The 17,533-nt window shown below is 43.5% G+C and overlaps 1 protein-coding gene across 1 annotated transcript in view; it reads left to right on the forward strand.

Moving 5' to 3' along the window:
- Positions 1 to 2,379: 2,379 nt before the first annotated feature.
- Positions 2,380 to 17,533, forward strand: part of Agpat5 (1-acylglycerol-3-phosphate O-acyltransferase 5) — a 50,083-nt gene continuing 34,929 nt past the window's right edge. The window contains exon 1 of the mRNA XM_052751777.1: positions 2,380 to 2,709. Coding sequence (XP_052607737.1) covers positions 2,491 to 2,709 — 219 coding nt within the window. The 5' untranslated portion in view covers positions 2,380 to 2,490. The remainder of the gene's footprint in view (positions 2,710 to 17,533) is intronic.

Genomic DNA, 17,533 nt, shown 5'->3' on the forward strand with positions numbered 1-17,533 from the left:
AGTTCAAGGCTTGATAACAAGTTATACAACAGTTGAACAGTGGCTGGCCAATCAAACTTCCTGTATTTCTTCAAACTGACGGACCAACCCTAAATTAGGGGAACACTCTTTAGAGGCTTAAAAATCCCAGCCCCAAGAAGAGATTAGATTTTTTTGGCTGAGTCTCTGCTTTGTAGAGGGTCTTTTTTTTCCCCTGTATGTCTGCTGTGTGCATGTTTCCTCACCCCAAATAGTCACCTTTCTTCAACTACTAATTCTGTCTGTGCGGTTTGAGATTTCTCTGCTGCCACAAAAACGAATCTGATCAAGACCTCTAGACTGTATCAATTTGGGGCTACAGAGATAGCCAGGATTATAATCTTACAAGGTAAAAAGCCACTGAGGCTATACAAAGGGTTTAATGCATGTCTTTCCCCTATAAATGAAATTTCTAGTGAGATTCCTGGAAATGGAAACTTTATGGTTGGGAAGAGAGAGAGCCTCAGGCTCATGATTGTATCAGAAATCTTGTTTCTCTGTCAACAAAGGCTGACATCTAACACTGTGATGTCAATGCTTCCACAAATGGGTCATCTAACTATCTGGTGTATGCCACTGGCCAACATGCAGAGAACCCCGAATTTCCAGAGACCTTCAGGTTGGCTCAGTCCCTGCTTTTGATGGGGTCAATCAACAGCTCATCTGCCAGTGTGGATCTGCAGTCCATCTGCCTAACAGTTCCTTTGTCTGGACTATGTCCTGTCCTTTCACCTCTGCATCTGGATTACATTGGACACTTTGTCAAATTTGTGACCCACAGTGGCCCAGGAACAGCAGCTTCTTCCCTGCAGCTGGTTTATATGTTATCAATACAGAGACTCTTGCATCCCTATCAGTTTCTCAGCTTTGGCTTCCCAAGGCTTTTAAACTCCTTGCCCCTTTTTAACCCTTTGTAGGCACTGTAACACACACACACACACACACACATATACATATACATAAACATATAGAGACAAACTTACTGAGTGATGTATGTGGATCTCAGTTAATATTAGTAATTACTACTGCAGTAAATGAACCTGTGTTTGCCTTAGCCAGAGCTACCAAGTAAAGTGGGACTCTTTGGTGCCAGTGAAACCACTGTACTTGTTGAATTGACTGTAATTCAATAAATTCCGATATTGTGAATGCACATAAACACGTCCATCTGTTTCTGACATAGTGTGCATACGTCATGGAGTCATCTGTGTGCCTTAAGCCCATTTCAGAGGTGATGGGAAAGTAACGTGGGGCAAGAGATGAAGGAAAGTGAAGGACAAGGAAGGAGAGACAAGTGGTGGGAAGATGATGATTCAGTGGTCTGGATTGGAAAGGGAGACAACAGAGTCAGTAATTACCTCAGGGTCGCTCACAGAAATCAACATATTTACACACGCACACACAATTTAAAATTGACCTTATACAAATCTGAATGTGCACACGGACCTGTTTTCTTCTATACCTTCCAGTCCAGGGTTGCCTGGTCTCCACGAGTTAGGGCAGAAGGGCCCAGACTTCTGGATAGGTTTTTACTGCTTCTTAACCTTTCTAGTTTTTGGCGGGAAGAGAACTTATGGATTCTACATGTCTAGGAAAGCGCTTTTCTATACATTGAAAAAAAAAAAGGAGAGACGTAGGCTAGTAGGAAAAAGCACAGCAGAAACAAGGTAAAGAGAAAGAAGCTGCAAAGCGAAGCAAGAGTGGAACTTGGAAGGGTCTAATAAAGGGAGGAGACAGTCCTGGGAAAGGGGAACCAAGGCTCCGGGAGACGGACCCGGCCTCGTTCTGCATCGATCGGGCGGGAAGGAGCGCTTCCTATGCCCTCGGGGACACGGGTGGCCCTCCGGCACGCCAAGGGGCTGCAGCCGCCCGTTAGTAACCTGCGGCGCTGAGCTCCTCCTGCGCTCCACGACCCGAGTCGGCTCACGCGTGTCTTGCAGGGCGCATCCTCGTGTCCCCACGCCGCTGTCTTCAGGCTGGCCCAAGGCTGAACGCCCGCCTAGGCCCAAACCCACCTTCTCACATCTTCCCGGGCTCAGCCACAGCCAACATCCGCAGCCGAGCATGCGTCGTGACGCGGCCGGGTCCGGGCCAATCAGAGCGCGTGTTACGGCCGCCAGCCGGCCAATCAGGAGGCGCCTTGTTGCCACGGAGGTCCCGCCTCACGCCGTCTCCCCGCTTGACAGGCGCGGTGCGCCCGGGGGAGCCAAGCGAACGCGCAGAGGCGAGCGCCCCGAGGCGAGCGCGCCCGGCAAGCCGAGGCGTGCCCTTTCCGCGGTGGCGGCGAGCCGGGGCCGCCACAGTCCCCGCCGGGTCCGGGGGCCCCCGCGGCCCATGCTGGGGGCGGAGCCAGGCTGGAGGGCGGCGGCGCGGCCGGCCCCGCGCGGTGATTGGCGGGCGGCCGGCGGTGGCTGAGGTCCTGGCGGCCGCGCGGGCAACGCAGGCGGAGTCGGCGGCTGGCGAGCCGAGAGGATGCTGCTGTCCCTGGTGCTCCACACGTACTCTATGCGCTACCTGCTCCCGAGCATCTTGATGTTGGGCTCGGCGCCCACCTACCTGCTGGCCTGGACGCTGTGGCGGGTGCTGTCGGCGCTGCTGCCCGCCCGCCTGTACCAGCGCGTGGACGACCGGCTTTACTGCGTCTACCAGAACATGGTGCTCTTCTTCTTCGAGAACTACACCGGGGTCCAGGTGAGGCGCGCGCCCCCCCCCCCTTCCCCCCGGGGGACGGTGCAGCTTGCAGCCCGGCGAGCACGTGCTGCAGCACCCGGCCCTCCCGCCGCGGGGTAGGGTGCGGGGGGGGGGGGGGCGGAGTGGGGGTGGGGGAGAAGTTTGTGCTTCTCACTTGAGGGTTCCTTCTGGAACGTCCTGCAGAGGCTAAGTGTGTTCCCGGGTCCACCCCACCCCCCGCCCCGGCCGGCTGTTCCTGCCCGTCTCGGTGCCTGGCAAAGTAGGGCATTGAGTCCGAGGTGGGGCTGGTGGGACTGGCCCCATTTGCCCTGCCCGAGGTCTTGTAGATGAGGAAGCCCTCTCTCTAGACGCTGACCGGAGTGACAGTTGTGAAGGACAGCTCTTCGCCTCGCGTCCCTCCCGGGTGAAAGCGAGAGCCTGGCGAGGAAATGAATACATTGGTTACAATAGGAGCCTCACTGTGGATACAGTTCTCCGCCAGCTTCCACTGGGCTTCAATGCGGGGCTGATCGCTTGTCACATTGCTTTCTTCCTGCTACTGTTTCTTTTTTCTGTGGAGGTTGAACTTGGAAAACAATAAAAGTAGAAAGAAAAGGCCTCCCGACATGGCTTAGTTGTATGAAGTCTCATAAAAAAAAAACTTGCAAGTGTGCTTCTCTTTTAGTTTTCAGTTTGCAGGAAGAGCTCTGTTTGGGATCCCCCTCGTGTTCAGGATGGACAGAATGGAGCTGTATCATTTATGTTTTATCCCCCCCCCCCCCCCCCCCACACACACACACTTCGCAGCTCTTTTCATTCTGTGTCAGGGGATGCAGTCGGGGAGAGATCCTTATTGAGTTTGCTCCAGTTAGAATTGATGTCTGAGGAAGGGAATTAGGAGAGGCGAGGAGTCACTCATTATAAGTGTTTTCCTAGGAAACAGAAAAATCACCGTTCCATGTCGAGGTTTCTGAGCAGTTGCCTTTTAGAATAGGATTTCATTCAGAATTTTCAGGAATTCTAGGCTGATGGCTAGAATTCCTCCCTCTGCCACTTTACCAAGTGTGTCAAATGAATGTATGGTATAACCATGGGTAAGTATTTAATTTCACATATTTTCACTAGCTGTTGGGACAGCTGGGAAGGCGACTTAAAGTTGCTGACCTTGCACATGACAAGTACCCCTCAGAGCCTCAGGGACCTCAAGTGCGGCCCATATTACTGCAGAGAAATTCAGGATGAGTCAGAGTGAAGCAAAGTTAGAGAGTTTATTGATTGGGAGAGAGGGCATGCATTTGAGGACAGTCGAATGGAACCTACCCCAGGGTTACAGCAGCTGCTGTGGAGGTGATTTGAGGACTTTTGGAGTTACTAGTATGAAGGAAGTAATTTTAAAACTAAGATTAAGCCGGGCGGTGGTGGTGCACGCCTTTAATCCCAGCACTCGGGAGGCAGAGCCAGGCGGATCTCTGTGAGTTCGAGGCCAGCCTGGTCTCCACAGCGAGTTCCAGGAAAGGCGCAAAGCTACACAGAGAAACCCTGTCTCGAAAAACCAAAAAAAAAAAAAAAAAAAAAAAAAAAACTAAGATTAAGAGAGAGAGAAAAAAAATGTGCTCCTCTACTCCTTTTCCATATCGAGCTTTAGAAATTAAGAGAAAGAGAGAAAAAAAATGTACTCCTCTACTCTTTTTCCATATCGAGCTTTAGAAACAAACCAACCAGGATCTCACCATGTAGTCCTGGTGAGCTGGAATTCTGTACATAGACCTCATAGTCCTCAAGCTCACAGAGATCTGCCTGCCTCTGTCTCCTGAGTGCTGAGACTAGAGGCATGTGCTAGCTACCATGTCTGCCTTCAACTTTTTTTTAGTATATGAAACTTAAAGGGGGTTCATGATGGTACTGAGCAAATTTACACGAGGGAGAAATATGGCTAGACAGGAATATAGATTAAAATCATCGTGATCAACCGTTCATTGGTCATAAGAGTTTAAGACATAGGCTTTCTTCTTCCTTGGTTCACTAGCCTTATGAATAATAGTTTTAGAGAATATGTACAGTGTAGGATAGTCTCCAGGCAGCTGGATCCAAACTCTTACTTACAGTTCCTCCTCAGTTCCACTTGAAGAGGGAGAAGGTGAGGGTGAAAGCCTCTTTTGTTGTGCAGAAGCAGATTGTGTGGTGTAACATTGGATTCTGTGAAAATACAGGTGCTTTCCTATTCTCATTTTTGAGATCATATTCATTACTGAAATTCTGAATAACTTGTGTATCCTTTCAGGTTTCAAAAATCTGTGTGTGCATGTCCATGTGTGTATGGACTGCATGTACATAGGTATTCATATTCAGGATTATGGGGGCACTGTGTCATGGCATACATACAGAGGTCATAGGACAGCCTTGGGTGTTGATCTGCACCTTGTACTTTGAGTCAGGGTCTCTCGCTCCCCACGTGTGTGCCAGCTCAGCTGGCTTTTGAGTTTCCAGATCCTCTCCTGTATCTGCTTCCCTCTCACTGCAGGAGCACTGGATTACACACAGCAGCTTGTCTGGCTTCCTGTGGGGTCTGGGGATCTGAATTCAGGACCTCATGCTTATGTGACAGGTGCTCTACACACTGAGCCATCCGCCCACACCACTATAGAGCTTTTTTCGGGTTCCTGTAATCAGTCACTACTGAAAGTGAGCAGTGTGTCCCTTTTCCCATTTATTCCTTTAGGGTAAGTAATGGGATGTTTCTAAGTTTTATTAATCTAAAATCCATTGAAAAGGAACTAGAGGGACAGGAGCGACATCAGTGGTTAAATGGACTGCTCTTACAGTAGACCCGAATTTGCTTTCCAGAACCCACATTGGTTCCTTCACAGCTACCTGTAACTGTAGCTCCAGGGTGGAGGTCTGATAGTTCTGACCCCCCTTGGGTACTAGCACTCACACACACATATCCCCACCCTTCCATATACATACTTTAAAATTCTTTTTAATCTTAAAAAAAGCGGGGGGTGGGGTGGGGGGAGGAAAGAAAAGCAACTGGAGTCTCTTTAACATTGTAAAAAGTCCATTTCTCGAGGCTACCGCAACAGATTGCCTCAGGGTTAGTGGCTGAAACAGATTGGGTTATTCTCACAGCTCCAGAGGCCAGAAGTCTGAAGTCAAGGTTTAGTTTGGATTTCACTCCCTCTAGGATTTTTGTATCTTTCAGTTTCTGGATGCTGGCTACTTTCTTTGACTAGAGGCCCATCCGTATATGCCTCATAGTGTTATTTCCCCTTTTCTGTCTCAAATCTCCATCTCCCTTTGTATTGTGGTGACATTTGTCATTGGATTGTAACCTGTAGGCTCACCTGGATAATCTAGGATGATTTTGATCTCCTCAAGATTCTTAATTTCATCCTCAAGACTAGTTAAAAACAAAAATAAACAAAACATTTATTTACTTGTGTGGGTACACTTGTTCCATAGTGTGTATGTGGAGACCAGAGGACAACTTTCAGGAGTCACTTCTTGCCTTCCACCATGTAAGTCCCAGGGATTGAATTTAGACTGTTAGTCTTGGCAGCAAGCACCTTTACCTGCTGAGCCATCTTGCCAGCCTCAGAGACACCTTTTCAAAATAAGGGAATGTGCACAGCTTCTAAGGCTTAGGGTGTGGATGTAGGGTTTGGGGACCACAGTTCAGTCCTTTACAACAGTGAGTTCTAAATACTCAATATTTTGTTGTTATTTCTTAGTTTAGTGTTATAGCTTAGTATTTGTTTTTACTTTCTTTGATATACAAGTAAAAGGCTGGCTCCCTCTGCTCTGGTTCGCTTAAATAATCTCCTATAATACTTTAATTTCTTATTTATGAATTTGTAAATTTACCTCACATTCCTTAAGCAGAACATGTAATTAGTTGTTTAATTTTCAGATCAAGCTGATTTCTGAATAACAACTGACTTTTTTTTTTGTTTTGTTTTGTTTTGTTTTGTTTTTTGAGACAGGGTTTCTCTGTGTAGCTTTGCGCCTTTCCTGAACTCACTTTGGAGACCAGGCTGGCCTCGAACTCACAGAGATCCACCTGCCTCTGCCTCCCGAGTGCTGGGATTAAAGGCGTGCGCCACCACCGCCCGGCTAACAACTGACTTCTTGCTAATGTTTTGGTACTCTCTTCTTTTTTTAAATTTTATTTTGTGCATGTATGAGTGTTTTGCATGTTTTTATGTGTACCATGTGCCTGCCTACAGGAGCCAAATAGAGGGCATTGGATCCCCTGGGACTGGAGTTACAGATGGTTGTGAGCCACCATGTGGGTGCTGGGAATTGAACCTGGGTCCTCTGCAAGTGCTCTTAACTGCTGAGTCAACTCTCTAGCCCTCTTTTAATTCTTAATTGATTTTGAAATGACTATCTCCTGATAGCTGATAGTGTACCAAAACCCAACAATATGAGCAAACCCTTTAAACAAGACCTCATAGCAGATGTGACATAACCTTTGTTTGTTTGTTTTTCAAGACAGGATTTTTCTGTGTAGCCCTGGCTGTCCTGGAACTCGATCTAGACCAGGCTATTTTGAATTCACAGAGATCCATCTGTCTCTGCCTCCTAAGTGCTGGGATTAAAGGCATGTGCCACCACCACCTAGCAACTTGTTTTTTTTTTTATTTCAAATTTTTATTCATACTTTTACATGGTCAGATCATAACTGACTTTAAGATTATTTCTAGACAGGTTCTTTATAGTGTCAAATAGAACAATTCGAAGCCTTACAAATGAATTTTTAAAAAAAAATATGACAAATACACAATTTCTGCAAATAAAATTGTACTAATCCTTCTTGGTTTCAAGTGAACAGCTTAGGCAGATATCCAGACATTGCCCATGAATCACATAGACATAAGGAAGAAATAACTTTTATGTTGAGAGTTTATACATGATAGGACGAGGACATTGGCATTTGGTTTTGCTTTTGTACAAAAAGGACTTGGATTGGGCTGCTTGGAGACCCAGAATAAGAGGCCATGTTTGTCCTTGAGCCAGAGTTGAAGACAAACTTGTGGGGAGCTGAGCAGAAAGTGTTTAATGCTGGCAGAGGGGTGACTGGGACATCTCCAAAAAAGAAATGGCAGAACCGTGTTGTGCCATCTTTAGTTGCGGTAAAGCTGAATTTATCACATCTCTGATCAAAGACTCTAGATGAGTACTCAGGTTGAGATCGCCATATAGACTGTAGTAGTCATGATAGAAAATGAAATATCCTTATTTTCTTGTTTATATATTTTTTTTTCAGACAGGGTGTCACTCTGTAGCTCAGGTTGGCTTAGAATTCACTCAAGGGGCTGGAGAGATGGCTCAGGGGTTAAGAGCACTGGCTGCTCTTCCAGAGGTCCTGAGTTTAATTCCCAGCAACCACATGGTGGCTCACAACCATCTGTAATGACATCTAGTGTCCTCATCTGGCCCTCAAGGATACATGCAGGCATAATACTGTATATGTAATAAATAAATCTTTAAAAAAAGCAAAAAAACAAAAAAAAATCACTCGAACTTATAGTGATCCTCCTGCTTCAGCATTCTAGGTCCTGGGATTAAAGAAGGAAGCCACCACACCTGGCTTTAACATTTTGAGTGTATATTGTGTGTATGGTGCTTGTGTGTGAGTGTTCAGGTGAAGATGTACACACAGGGAAGCCAGAACAGGATTGGGTTGTCTTCCTCTATTGCTCTCCCCCTTTTGCTTTAACATGGGGTCTCTAAACTCAGTCAGAAGCTTGCCATTTTCAGCTAGGCTAGGTAGCCAGCACACTTTTGGGATTTACCTGTCTATCCATAAATTTTGAAATTATAGGCATGCACAAACGTGCTTGACCTTTTTTTAAGACTTGGGAACTTGTGGTTCAAACTCAGATCCTGATACTTGCAGGGCAAGTACTCTTACCTGTTGAATCATCACCCCAGTCCTTTTAGCTTTTTTTTTTTTTTTTTAAGTTATTAAAAGTTAATATGAGTGGGCTGGTCAAATGGCTCAGTGGTCAAAGTCACCTGCCACCAATTCTGATGATCTGAGTTTGATTCCCAGCACCCACATAGTAGAAGAACTATTTTTAAAAGTTGTCTTCTGACCTCCACAAGCACAAGCTCGGGTTGGGCCTTGTGGGGAGAGGAGAGAAGGGAACCAGGTGCAGCAGCCTGGAGGCCAAAGGTACAAAAGGGCGGGTAGCCATAATATCTGGATTATATAGGGAAGAGTTTCTGGGAAAGGGCAGCCCAGCCCCTGGACTGGAGAATTCAGGGTAGAGGGTGGGATGGGGTGAGCTATGCTAGCCATACCCTGTAATGTCAAGGAGAACCTGGAGGCCAGGTCCGCCTTGATATGTTAAATAGGTATCTCAGCCATTTGTCCCACATTTGAAACTTAACACTAAGAAGCATGAAGTCCTGAGTTCATATTCCTAACAACCACATAAAAAGCCATGCATGGCTGTGTGTACCTGTAGCCCCAGCACTGTGGTGGATAGAGACAGGATCATTGGAGCTTGGTCGCTGCCATCCTAACTTCAGTTTAGTAAAGACCCTGTCTCAAGGGCATAAGGTAGAGAGTGATAGAGCAGGGCACCAGACGTCCTGCTCTAGCCTCTAGGAGTGAGCATGGGCATGCACACATGTGCATACACCACTCATACCCACACCCCAAAATTAATTCATGTTTTCAAGTATTTCTCTTCTCATTGCAATGAAATCCAGTAAAAACTGGTTATTGGTATTTAAAGATGTCTCCTCAATACTGGTGAATGTTTTTGTCACCATTGTATTTTCCCTTAAATTTGTTATTAACAATTAGAATTTACTTTAAAATATAATTCCCATTAATGGCTTTGACTGCTATTCCCGTCTGGCCCAAATATTAGTGTTGTATTAATCAAATTGTAGTAACAATGAGTCTTAGGTTATTGTTTATTTACATATTTATTTTGAGATACAGAGTCTCACTTTATAGTGGACACCAACCTTGAATCTGGATTTCCAGCTTGGGTCTCAAGAATAGCTGGGATTGTAGGCCTGTGCCATCACCCCTTGGCTGAGATCCTTTATGTAAAATAAGTTTAAAATTTTCAATGGACCTGCTTTATGTTATAGAATAGTTTGAGAGTACTGGGAGCAGATAGTGGTTAGATCTGAGTTGCTGCTGTTTGTATAATGTGCACAGACTCTAGACTTCTCTAGGCTTTGTACCTTACACAGAAGCTTCTTTCAAGTTCTCAGAAACAAAGGCTTCTACCTGGCAGCCATATAAAGCTGGTTTGTTCTTTCTGACTTATCGAGCATCCTAAACTTCCTGAGTCAAGTTTGCATCTGATTCTTGCTGAAGGCAGCTAAATTCCTGGGATGAAATATGTTTACTTAGAGTTGGAGGGGACTCCCAGGTCATCCAGTCTGATCCTTGTATCAGGTCTGAATTCTTTCCACTGTCAGTGATCTTAAAAAAATGTTAATTGTTTATACCCTCAGTTTTGTTCCTCTTTGCTTATTTATCATCCTTGTGATTCTTAAACACACTAAATTACTTGCTTTGTTTAGCTGGGAGCAATAGACCTGGGTAGACCTGGGTGTGCCTTTGCTTAAGCAGATTGAGCGAAACCTTTGGTTCAGGAAATTAAAACACTTCCCAAGTCTAATTCTAGTCTAACACAACTTAAATCTGGCTAAGAAACTGGCTAAACTTAAGAGATTTATAAGATAATTTAGAAAAATGTAATTAAAACTTTATTTTTATACTTTTTATGAACATAAAACAAACCTAGTATTTAAATGTTTCAGTTGTGAAGTCGTCTGTAAAATAATGTTTTTATTTATTCTTTGAGAATTTTATACAATACATTTTGACCATATTCTTTTTCCTCTCCCAGTTCTTCCCAAATCCTCTGCCTTGTGTAGTCTTTTATGCCTTATTTTTCTATTTTAAATAACAGATGCTATCTTAGTTGGCATTTCTATTGCTGTGAAGAAACACCATGACCATGGCAACTTTTATAAAGGAAAACATTTAACTGAGGTGACAACTTACAGTTTCAGAGGTTTAGTCCATTATCATCATGGCTGAAGCATGGCAGCATGCAGGCAGACATGGTGATGGCTACATCTTGATCAGAAGGCAACAGGAAGTCAACTTTGACTGGGAGTAGCTTGAGCATAGAACTCAAAGGCCGCCCCCACAGTGACTCACTTCCTCTAAGCCCACACCTACTCCAACAAAGCCACACCTCCTAATAGTACCACTCCCTTTGGGGGCCATTTTATTTCAAACCACCACAGATATAATGAAACATTCAGACATTTTGAGAAAGCCATATTTCCCCATGTGCTTACTCTACACACCTCTTCCTTAGATCTGTAACTAGTTTGGTGTGAAATTTTAGACTTCTTCGAAGAACTTTAAATAAACATTGAAGTTGGGGGAGATGCCTCCATGACAGTGATATCTTGGATGGGTTTTTATCATGGCATTGCATATGACTGTGCACTTTCATGAGGAAAGCAAAGGGAAGCATGGCTGCTTTTTTTCTAAAATGATCCAAGTTTGAAGAGCTGAAGAAACTTGGGAGGTGACACTTCTTAATGGAATTAGAGGTTAATTCTTTCTGTATTTTCATCTTACAGTTTCTTAGACAGTGGTTGATATTAATAGCTAGAGAATCTATCACTAAGTAATATTCCCAAAAGGATTCTCAGAGCTTAGGTTTTCATCTGTGTATCCATATATCAGCATTCACATGTGCACTTTGTTTCAGGTGCTGTGCTGGTGTCTGATGGGTGAAGAACTGTGTGGAGCTCATATTTTAGTGGGGAGACAAGCCGTAACAAGATGACTCCCATTGACTGCTCTGTGACCCTGTTTACCCTAGGGGGTGGAGGGTAGGGCCTTAGAAAGCTGCTCTGAGCAAGTGCTCCGAGGGTGTGTGCTCTGAAAAGGGATCAGTGTGGAAGCTCTTAGGGCAGTCCAGGTAGAGATGCTGGTCAGGGTCGTGAAAGAGTACATATGCTGAGAATGACAAGAGTCCTCCCAGGTCTGTTTCAGACATAGCCAGGATGGGGGCTGGAGAAATGGCTCAGAGCATAAGAGCAGGTACTCCTCTTCCTGAGGACCTGAGCTGTGTTCCATGCCAGGTGGCTTACAACCATCTGTGACTCCAGTTCCACCGGGATCCAATGCCTCTGGCCTTTTCAGGCACCTGTACTCATGTGCACATGGCAATACACCTGTACACGCAGTAAATTAAAAATAATTTTTTTTAAAAAAGCAGGTGTGAATTTGTGATTGGTAACAAAGCCTTTACTGAATTCTACCGTATATCAGTATTGTTTATGAAGATCATTCATCCTACACAGTAGGCACCATTCTTAGCTTTTTATAGACAGAAAACAGGTCCAGACACAATGTAGTCTTCATGACAGTCCAGTTTGGGGGCTGTGTTTGAAGATGCTTTTACAGGTGGTGACTGAAGTGAGTTCACTGTTCTTGAGGTATTCCTGCTATAAAAAGCATGGAGAAACAATCGCAGAAAATACTTGATATTTGAAACTGTAGAATAGTTGTTTACTAGCTCTTCCAAATAGAGGGAAAGGAACACTTCAGAGCAACTTCTTTCTTGGGCTATTCAGATATGCTTCATTGCTGCTGACAAATTCCTTTGAATCTTCACTTCCAGTACAAGTCACATAGTTATATGATTGAGCTAGGCAAAGTGGTTCTCATTTGATACTAGAGAGAATGTGATACCAGAATTACTGCGAAGACTTCAGACATGGCATTTAAATTTCAGTTCTGCCCTGCCCTGCCGCACCATTCTCTGGTTTCACTCTACCCCATCTGTTCCTTTTTGCATTATAAAAATAGTCTCTATAGTGTACTTTTGAACTGATCCTCTACACTTAAGGTGCAGCTCAAACCTGTGCTAGTCCTCATCTGTCATCATCACACCCTACCCTTTACATTATTAACGTATCATTTTGACATGAAATTAGTATGTCATTTTACACACACACACACACACACACACACACACACACACACACACACACACACACACAGTCTCCTTTCCAAGATTGTAGTCTCAGAACTGTCAGCAAAGGGAGAATGACCTTCCTTTTGAACAACAAGGGCAGAATACCTCAGGGAATCCCACTCTAGAGGTCTGTGGCCATGTGATAAGTCTTACTTTTAAGGAATGGGGGTTCTAGAATGGTTTGCTAGGATGGTTAAGTGTTTATCTAGCAAGGTTCATAATTGCTGAGACTATTGAACCCCCAGGAATATGAAATGGGTACAGCAAAACAATGTAAAAGAATTCTGGGACTGCCAAGGAACAGAGAAACATTTGTGTGCTGGGCTTGAAAGCCTGTGATTTTAGAATTTTTTTTTTTTTTTTTTTTTTTTTTTTTTTTTTTTGGTTTTTTGAGACAGGGTTTCTCTGTGTAGCTTTGCGCCTTTCCTGGAACTCGCTTTGGAGACCAGGCTGGCCTTGAACTCACAGAGATCTGCCTGGCTCTGCCTCCCGAGTGCTAGAATTTTTAAAATTGCAACACACCAGGGCTGGAGAGATGGCTCAGTGGTTAAGAGCACTGGCTGTTCTTCCAGAGGTCCTGAGTTCAATTCCCAGCAACCACATGGTGGCTCACAACCATCTGTAATGAGATCTGGCGCCCTCTTCTGGCCTGCAGGGACACATGCAGGCAGAGCAAAGTATGCACAATAAATAAATACATCTTTAAAAAAAAAAAAATTGCAACACACCAAGGTTTCCTTTATTTCTTCCATGACACTAAAAGCAGCTACAGATGGAAGTGTTGTGAAGGTGTTTGAGTGTTTGTGTGTACAGATAAGAGGTAGTTCACAGGCTGGCAGCTTTGCTGTTACATCTTAGGCTGGGAATTCAAGGATAGGAAATAAATGAGTTCACATCTAGAAGAGTTGTGTTAAGTTCTAGCCATGTAGTAGGTGGTAACCATGGTTAGGGACCGGTGTTTTGCATTGATAAAATGGCTATCATTCAGGATAGAAAGAAGTCAGTTAATAAGAAAGAACAGTAACTGTGTAATGAGATAAGGACCAAAATAAAGACATAAATAACTTTGGAAGTAAGGAATAATGCAGCTGAATCCCAGAGTTTCTTTGAACGGGATTGGGGCTGTTCTTGGTATTAGTTAGTGATTCTCTGTGACTTGCAATGAATGTCACTTCTCTATACACCTATAGAATGACTTGTTCCTTTTCTGAGTATGTATTGCTGTAGGATATTTTTATGTTTTTTTCATTCTTTATGGTTTCTTATATCTTACCCTTATGATTAATATTCAGAATGAAAAAACTATGTAAGTTTCTTTAAAAAAATTTTTTTTATTTAAAATAGGATTTTATATAGCCCAGGCTGTCCTCAGACTCATTATGTAAGATGACCTTGAACTTCTGATGTCCCCTAGTGCTGGGATTTTTGTGGTGCTTAGGTTCATATCCAGGGTTTCATACATGCAAGGCCAGCTAGCACTCAACCAACTGAACTTTCCCCAGGCCCCATATGTGAACATTTGTAGAGAATACTTTCCTTAAGACTTTGGAATCTTGGAGAAGCCTGGGTATAATACCTTTTCCTTTGTCACACTGTATCAAGTAAGCTTCTCAACCTTGGTGTTCTTACCCTTAAATGGAATACATTTGTCCTGCTGTTTTGAAGACTTTAATGGTTAATCCGAAGTGTCAACTTGACTGGATTTAGAATCACCCAGGAGATATGCTTCTGGATCTGTCTGTGAGGGTGTTTCCAGAAAGGTTTAACCGAGGGTGTCCTCATCACATAGGGATGAGGCCAAAAGAGGAAGCCAGGTGAGCAGCAGCATTCACCTGTCTCCCAGCCATGGACACTGTGTGGCCAGCTGCGTCACACTCCTGCTACCATGCCTTTCTACCTTGGTGGACTGGATCTACTCTTAAACACACCCCATCCCCCCAGACGGAGTTTCTCTGTGTAGCCCTAGCTGTATTGGAACTCTCTAGGTAGACCAGGCTGTTCTGAAACTCAAAGGACTAAAAGAGTGTGCCACCTTGGCCGACTAAAATAAATTCTTCTTAAATGGCTTCTTTCAGATACTTTGACATAACAAGAAAAGTAAGTAATAAAAAATTAAATGAGATAATATATTGTCTAGTTCAGAGTCAGAAAAAAATGAACCTTTCTGAAGGACAGTGTCAAGAGACATGCATGCTGATTGTCTGAGTTTTGTGATATGTAAGTTTCTACTCACATATCACATGGTAATTGTTTTATATTCTGATCTTTAATCAAATTGTGTTTACTAATTTAGTCTTGTTACAAAGTATAATTTTACTAATTAGTAATATAGCAAATTTGCTATTTACTTAATGAAACATTGCAAATGGGGCTCAGAAAAAGACCACAGGTTTTGTACATATTACAGTAGAAATCTCTTAATCAAAATCTGTGTTTCTTTACAAGGGCATGCCTAGAACAGGTTCTTAGGTGATTTCATTAAGCAAACAGGAGGAGTGTGGTTGCACCAGTTAGCCTAACCAGTCAGCATGGTCTCTTAAAGCCATAAATGCAGAGTGGGAGCCTTTTTTTAAATATATAGGAATTCTCTAAAATAACTATAGTATAGTAAGTACATGAACCAGTAGTTATTACTATAAAATATTGTGCAATGGTATGTGCCATTCTTTTGTGTGACTGGAAGAATTATTTTTTTTTATACCAGTAACCCCTAGAAGATGGCTGTCATATAGGCCTTGGGAAGTTTTCAGCTCTTGAAACCTGGGGACTACTGCTCTAGTTGTCTATGCTGCCCATGGTTGGCTAATGTGTTAAATGGTGCATGATTGTTTCCTGGACATAAAAACACATTTAAGAATTCATTTCAGCCGGGCGGTGGTGGCGCACGCCTTTAATCCCAGCACTCGGGAGGCAGAGCCAGGCGGATCTCTGTGAGTTCGAGGCCAGCCTGGACTACCAAGTGAGTTCCAGGAAAGGCGCAAAGCTACACAGAGAAACCCTGTCTCGAAAAACCAAAAAAAAAAAAAAAAAAAAAAAAAAAGAATTCATTTCAAATGATTGTAAAATAGAGTTTAAACTATACATTCAATCTTAGTCAATGTCCTTGTAGCTACATTTCAGTGCAATTGGAGGGATATGGACTAGTTAGCTGTTTATTTTTTATTTTTTACTTGATAACAGTTTTGAATGAAAAGTCTGTTAGATACAGAAAATAATTTAACTATTAATCTTCCCTCCCACCCCCCACATGCTACCATACTGAGCATTAACCATTGATTTTTACCAGATGATGACTGCCAGATGTACCAGGTGTATATAAAGTAGTTTATGTAGTCTCATTTATGTCAGTGTAATCCTATGAGGAGCAATTAGTGTATTATACTTTACAGTTAATGAAATAGGTGTGGAGAAAGCAGGTATAGCACATCCATTCTTGTGTAAGCTGGAGGACTGGGATTCAAATTTACACCTTCGTCCAAGTCTAATACTTTGCAGCCTGTGATCCTAGTGATCACGTTGCACAAAGGGCAACCTCTTCTTCAGATTGTGTATCCAAGACCTGTGAATTAAATGGCCAAAGGCAGGTTAACTGTAGAAAAAGTGTCAGGTTTACGGATGTTAGTATTTTTACATGGGGAAGGGAACTGGGAAGAAATGACAAACCCTAGTCAAGGGGGTGATGAAAAGTACAGTGATGTGTGAAGGAAAGAGTCTATAAGGGATATTGAGCTTCGAGGAAATGTTATATACCTGCGGGTGGTCCTCACTTAGACTCATACTGGTCAACAGGTTTTGCTGCTGTAGATGGGGGACTGTTTTATTTAATGGGAACTTGCTGTGGAATAATGCTTTTGTACACTGTGGGATGTTCTGTATACTGTGAATATGTGTTGCTCTGATTGGTTGATAAATAAAACGCTGATTGACCAGTAGCCAGGCAGGAAGTGTAGGTGTGATAAGCAGACAAGAAGAATTCTGGGAAGAAGAAGGCTGAGTCAGGAGATGCCAGCCCACCTTCCAGGAAGCAGCATGTAATGGCACACAGGTAAAGCCACAGAACACATGGCGACCTATAGATTAACAGAAATGGGATGAGTTTAAGTGTAAGAGCTAGTCAGTGGTAGGCCTGAGCTAATGGCCGAGCAGTTTTAATTAATATTAAGCCTCTGTGTGTTTACTTGGGTCTGAGCAGCTGAGAGCCGGGCTACAGGAACTTTATGTCCCCTTTATAGGAAGTTACAGTCTGTCTCTAGGCAGAAAACTGAGGGCAGAGAACTCTACCAGTGCCTATTTCTTAGCTGTTTTCACTCAGAATCATTCTTATGCTAAAGGGCATATTTTGGAATGAGTTATGATTTCTTTCAATGTCATTTATATTTGAGAACAAATGAGACTTTTCTCAATATGTGTTATATTTCAACTTTTGCATGCTGAAAATAATGGACCCTGCTGAGATAAGTGAAGAAGACACTTTTAAATGTTATTAGTTCTTTTATGTCACCATGACCAAAACACTTGACAGAGAGAAGTGCTTTATTTTGACTCCCAGTCTTGATGGTTTTTGTTTTTAGTCCCTCACAACAGAGAAGCCTGGCGGTGGCAGCAGGAGTTTGTTCACATGGTAATAGACCAGGAAGTGAAGAACAAAGCCAGAACTAGGGGCCAGTATAACCTTCAAAGGTCAAACTTGTAACTACTTCCTGAAGGTTCCACCCCCCACCCCACCCTCAAAACAGTGCGACCAACTGGAGGACAAACACCCAAAGCATAAGCTAGTGGGAACCATTCCAGATTCAAAGCAT

The sequence above is a fragment of the Peromyscus californicus genome, unplaced genomic scaffold (assembly GCF_007827085.1).
Source record: "Peromyscus californicus insignis strain IS unplaced genomic scaffold, ASM782708v3 Scaffold_23__1_contigs__length_62951481, whole genome shotgun sequence".
NCBI classification, from domain to species: Eukaryota; Metazoa; Chordata; class Mammalia; order Rodentia; family Cricetidae; genus Peromyscus; species Peromyscus californicus.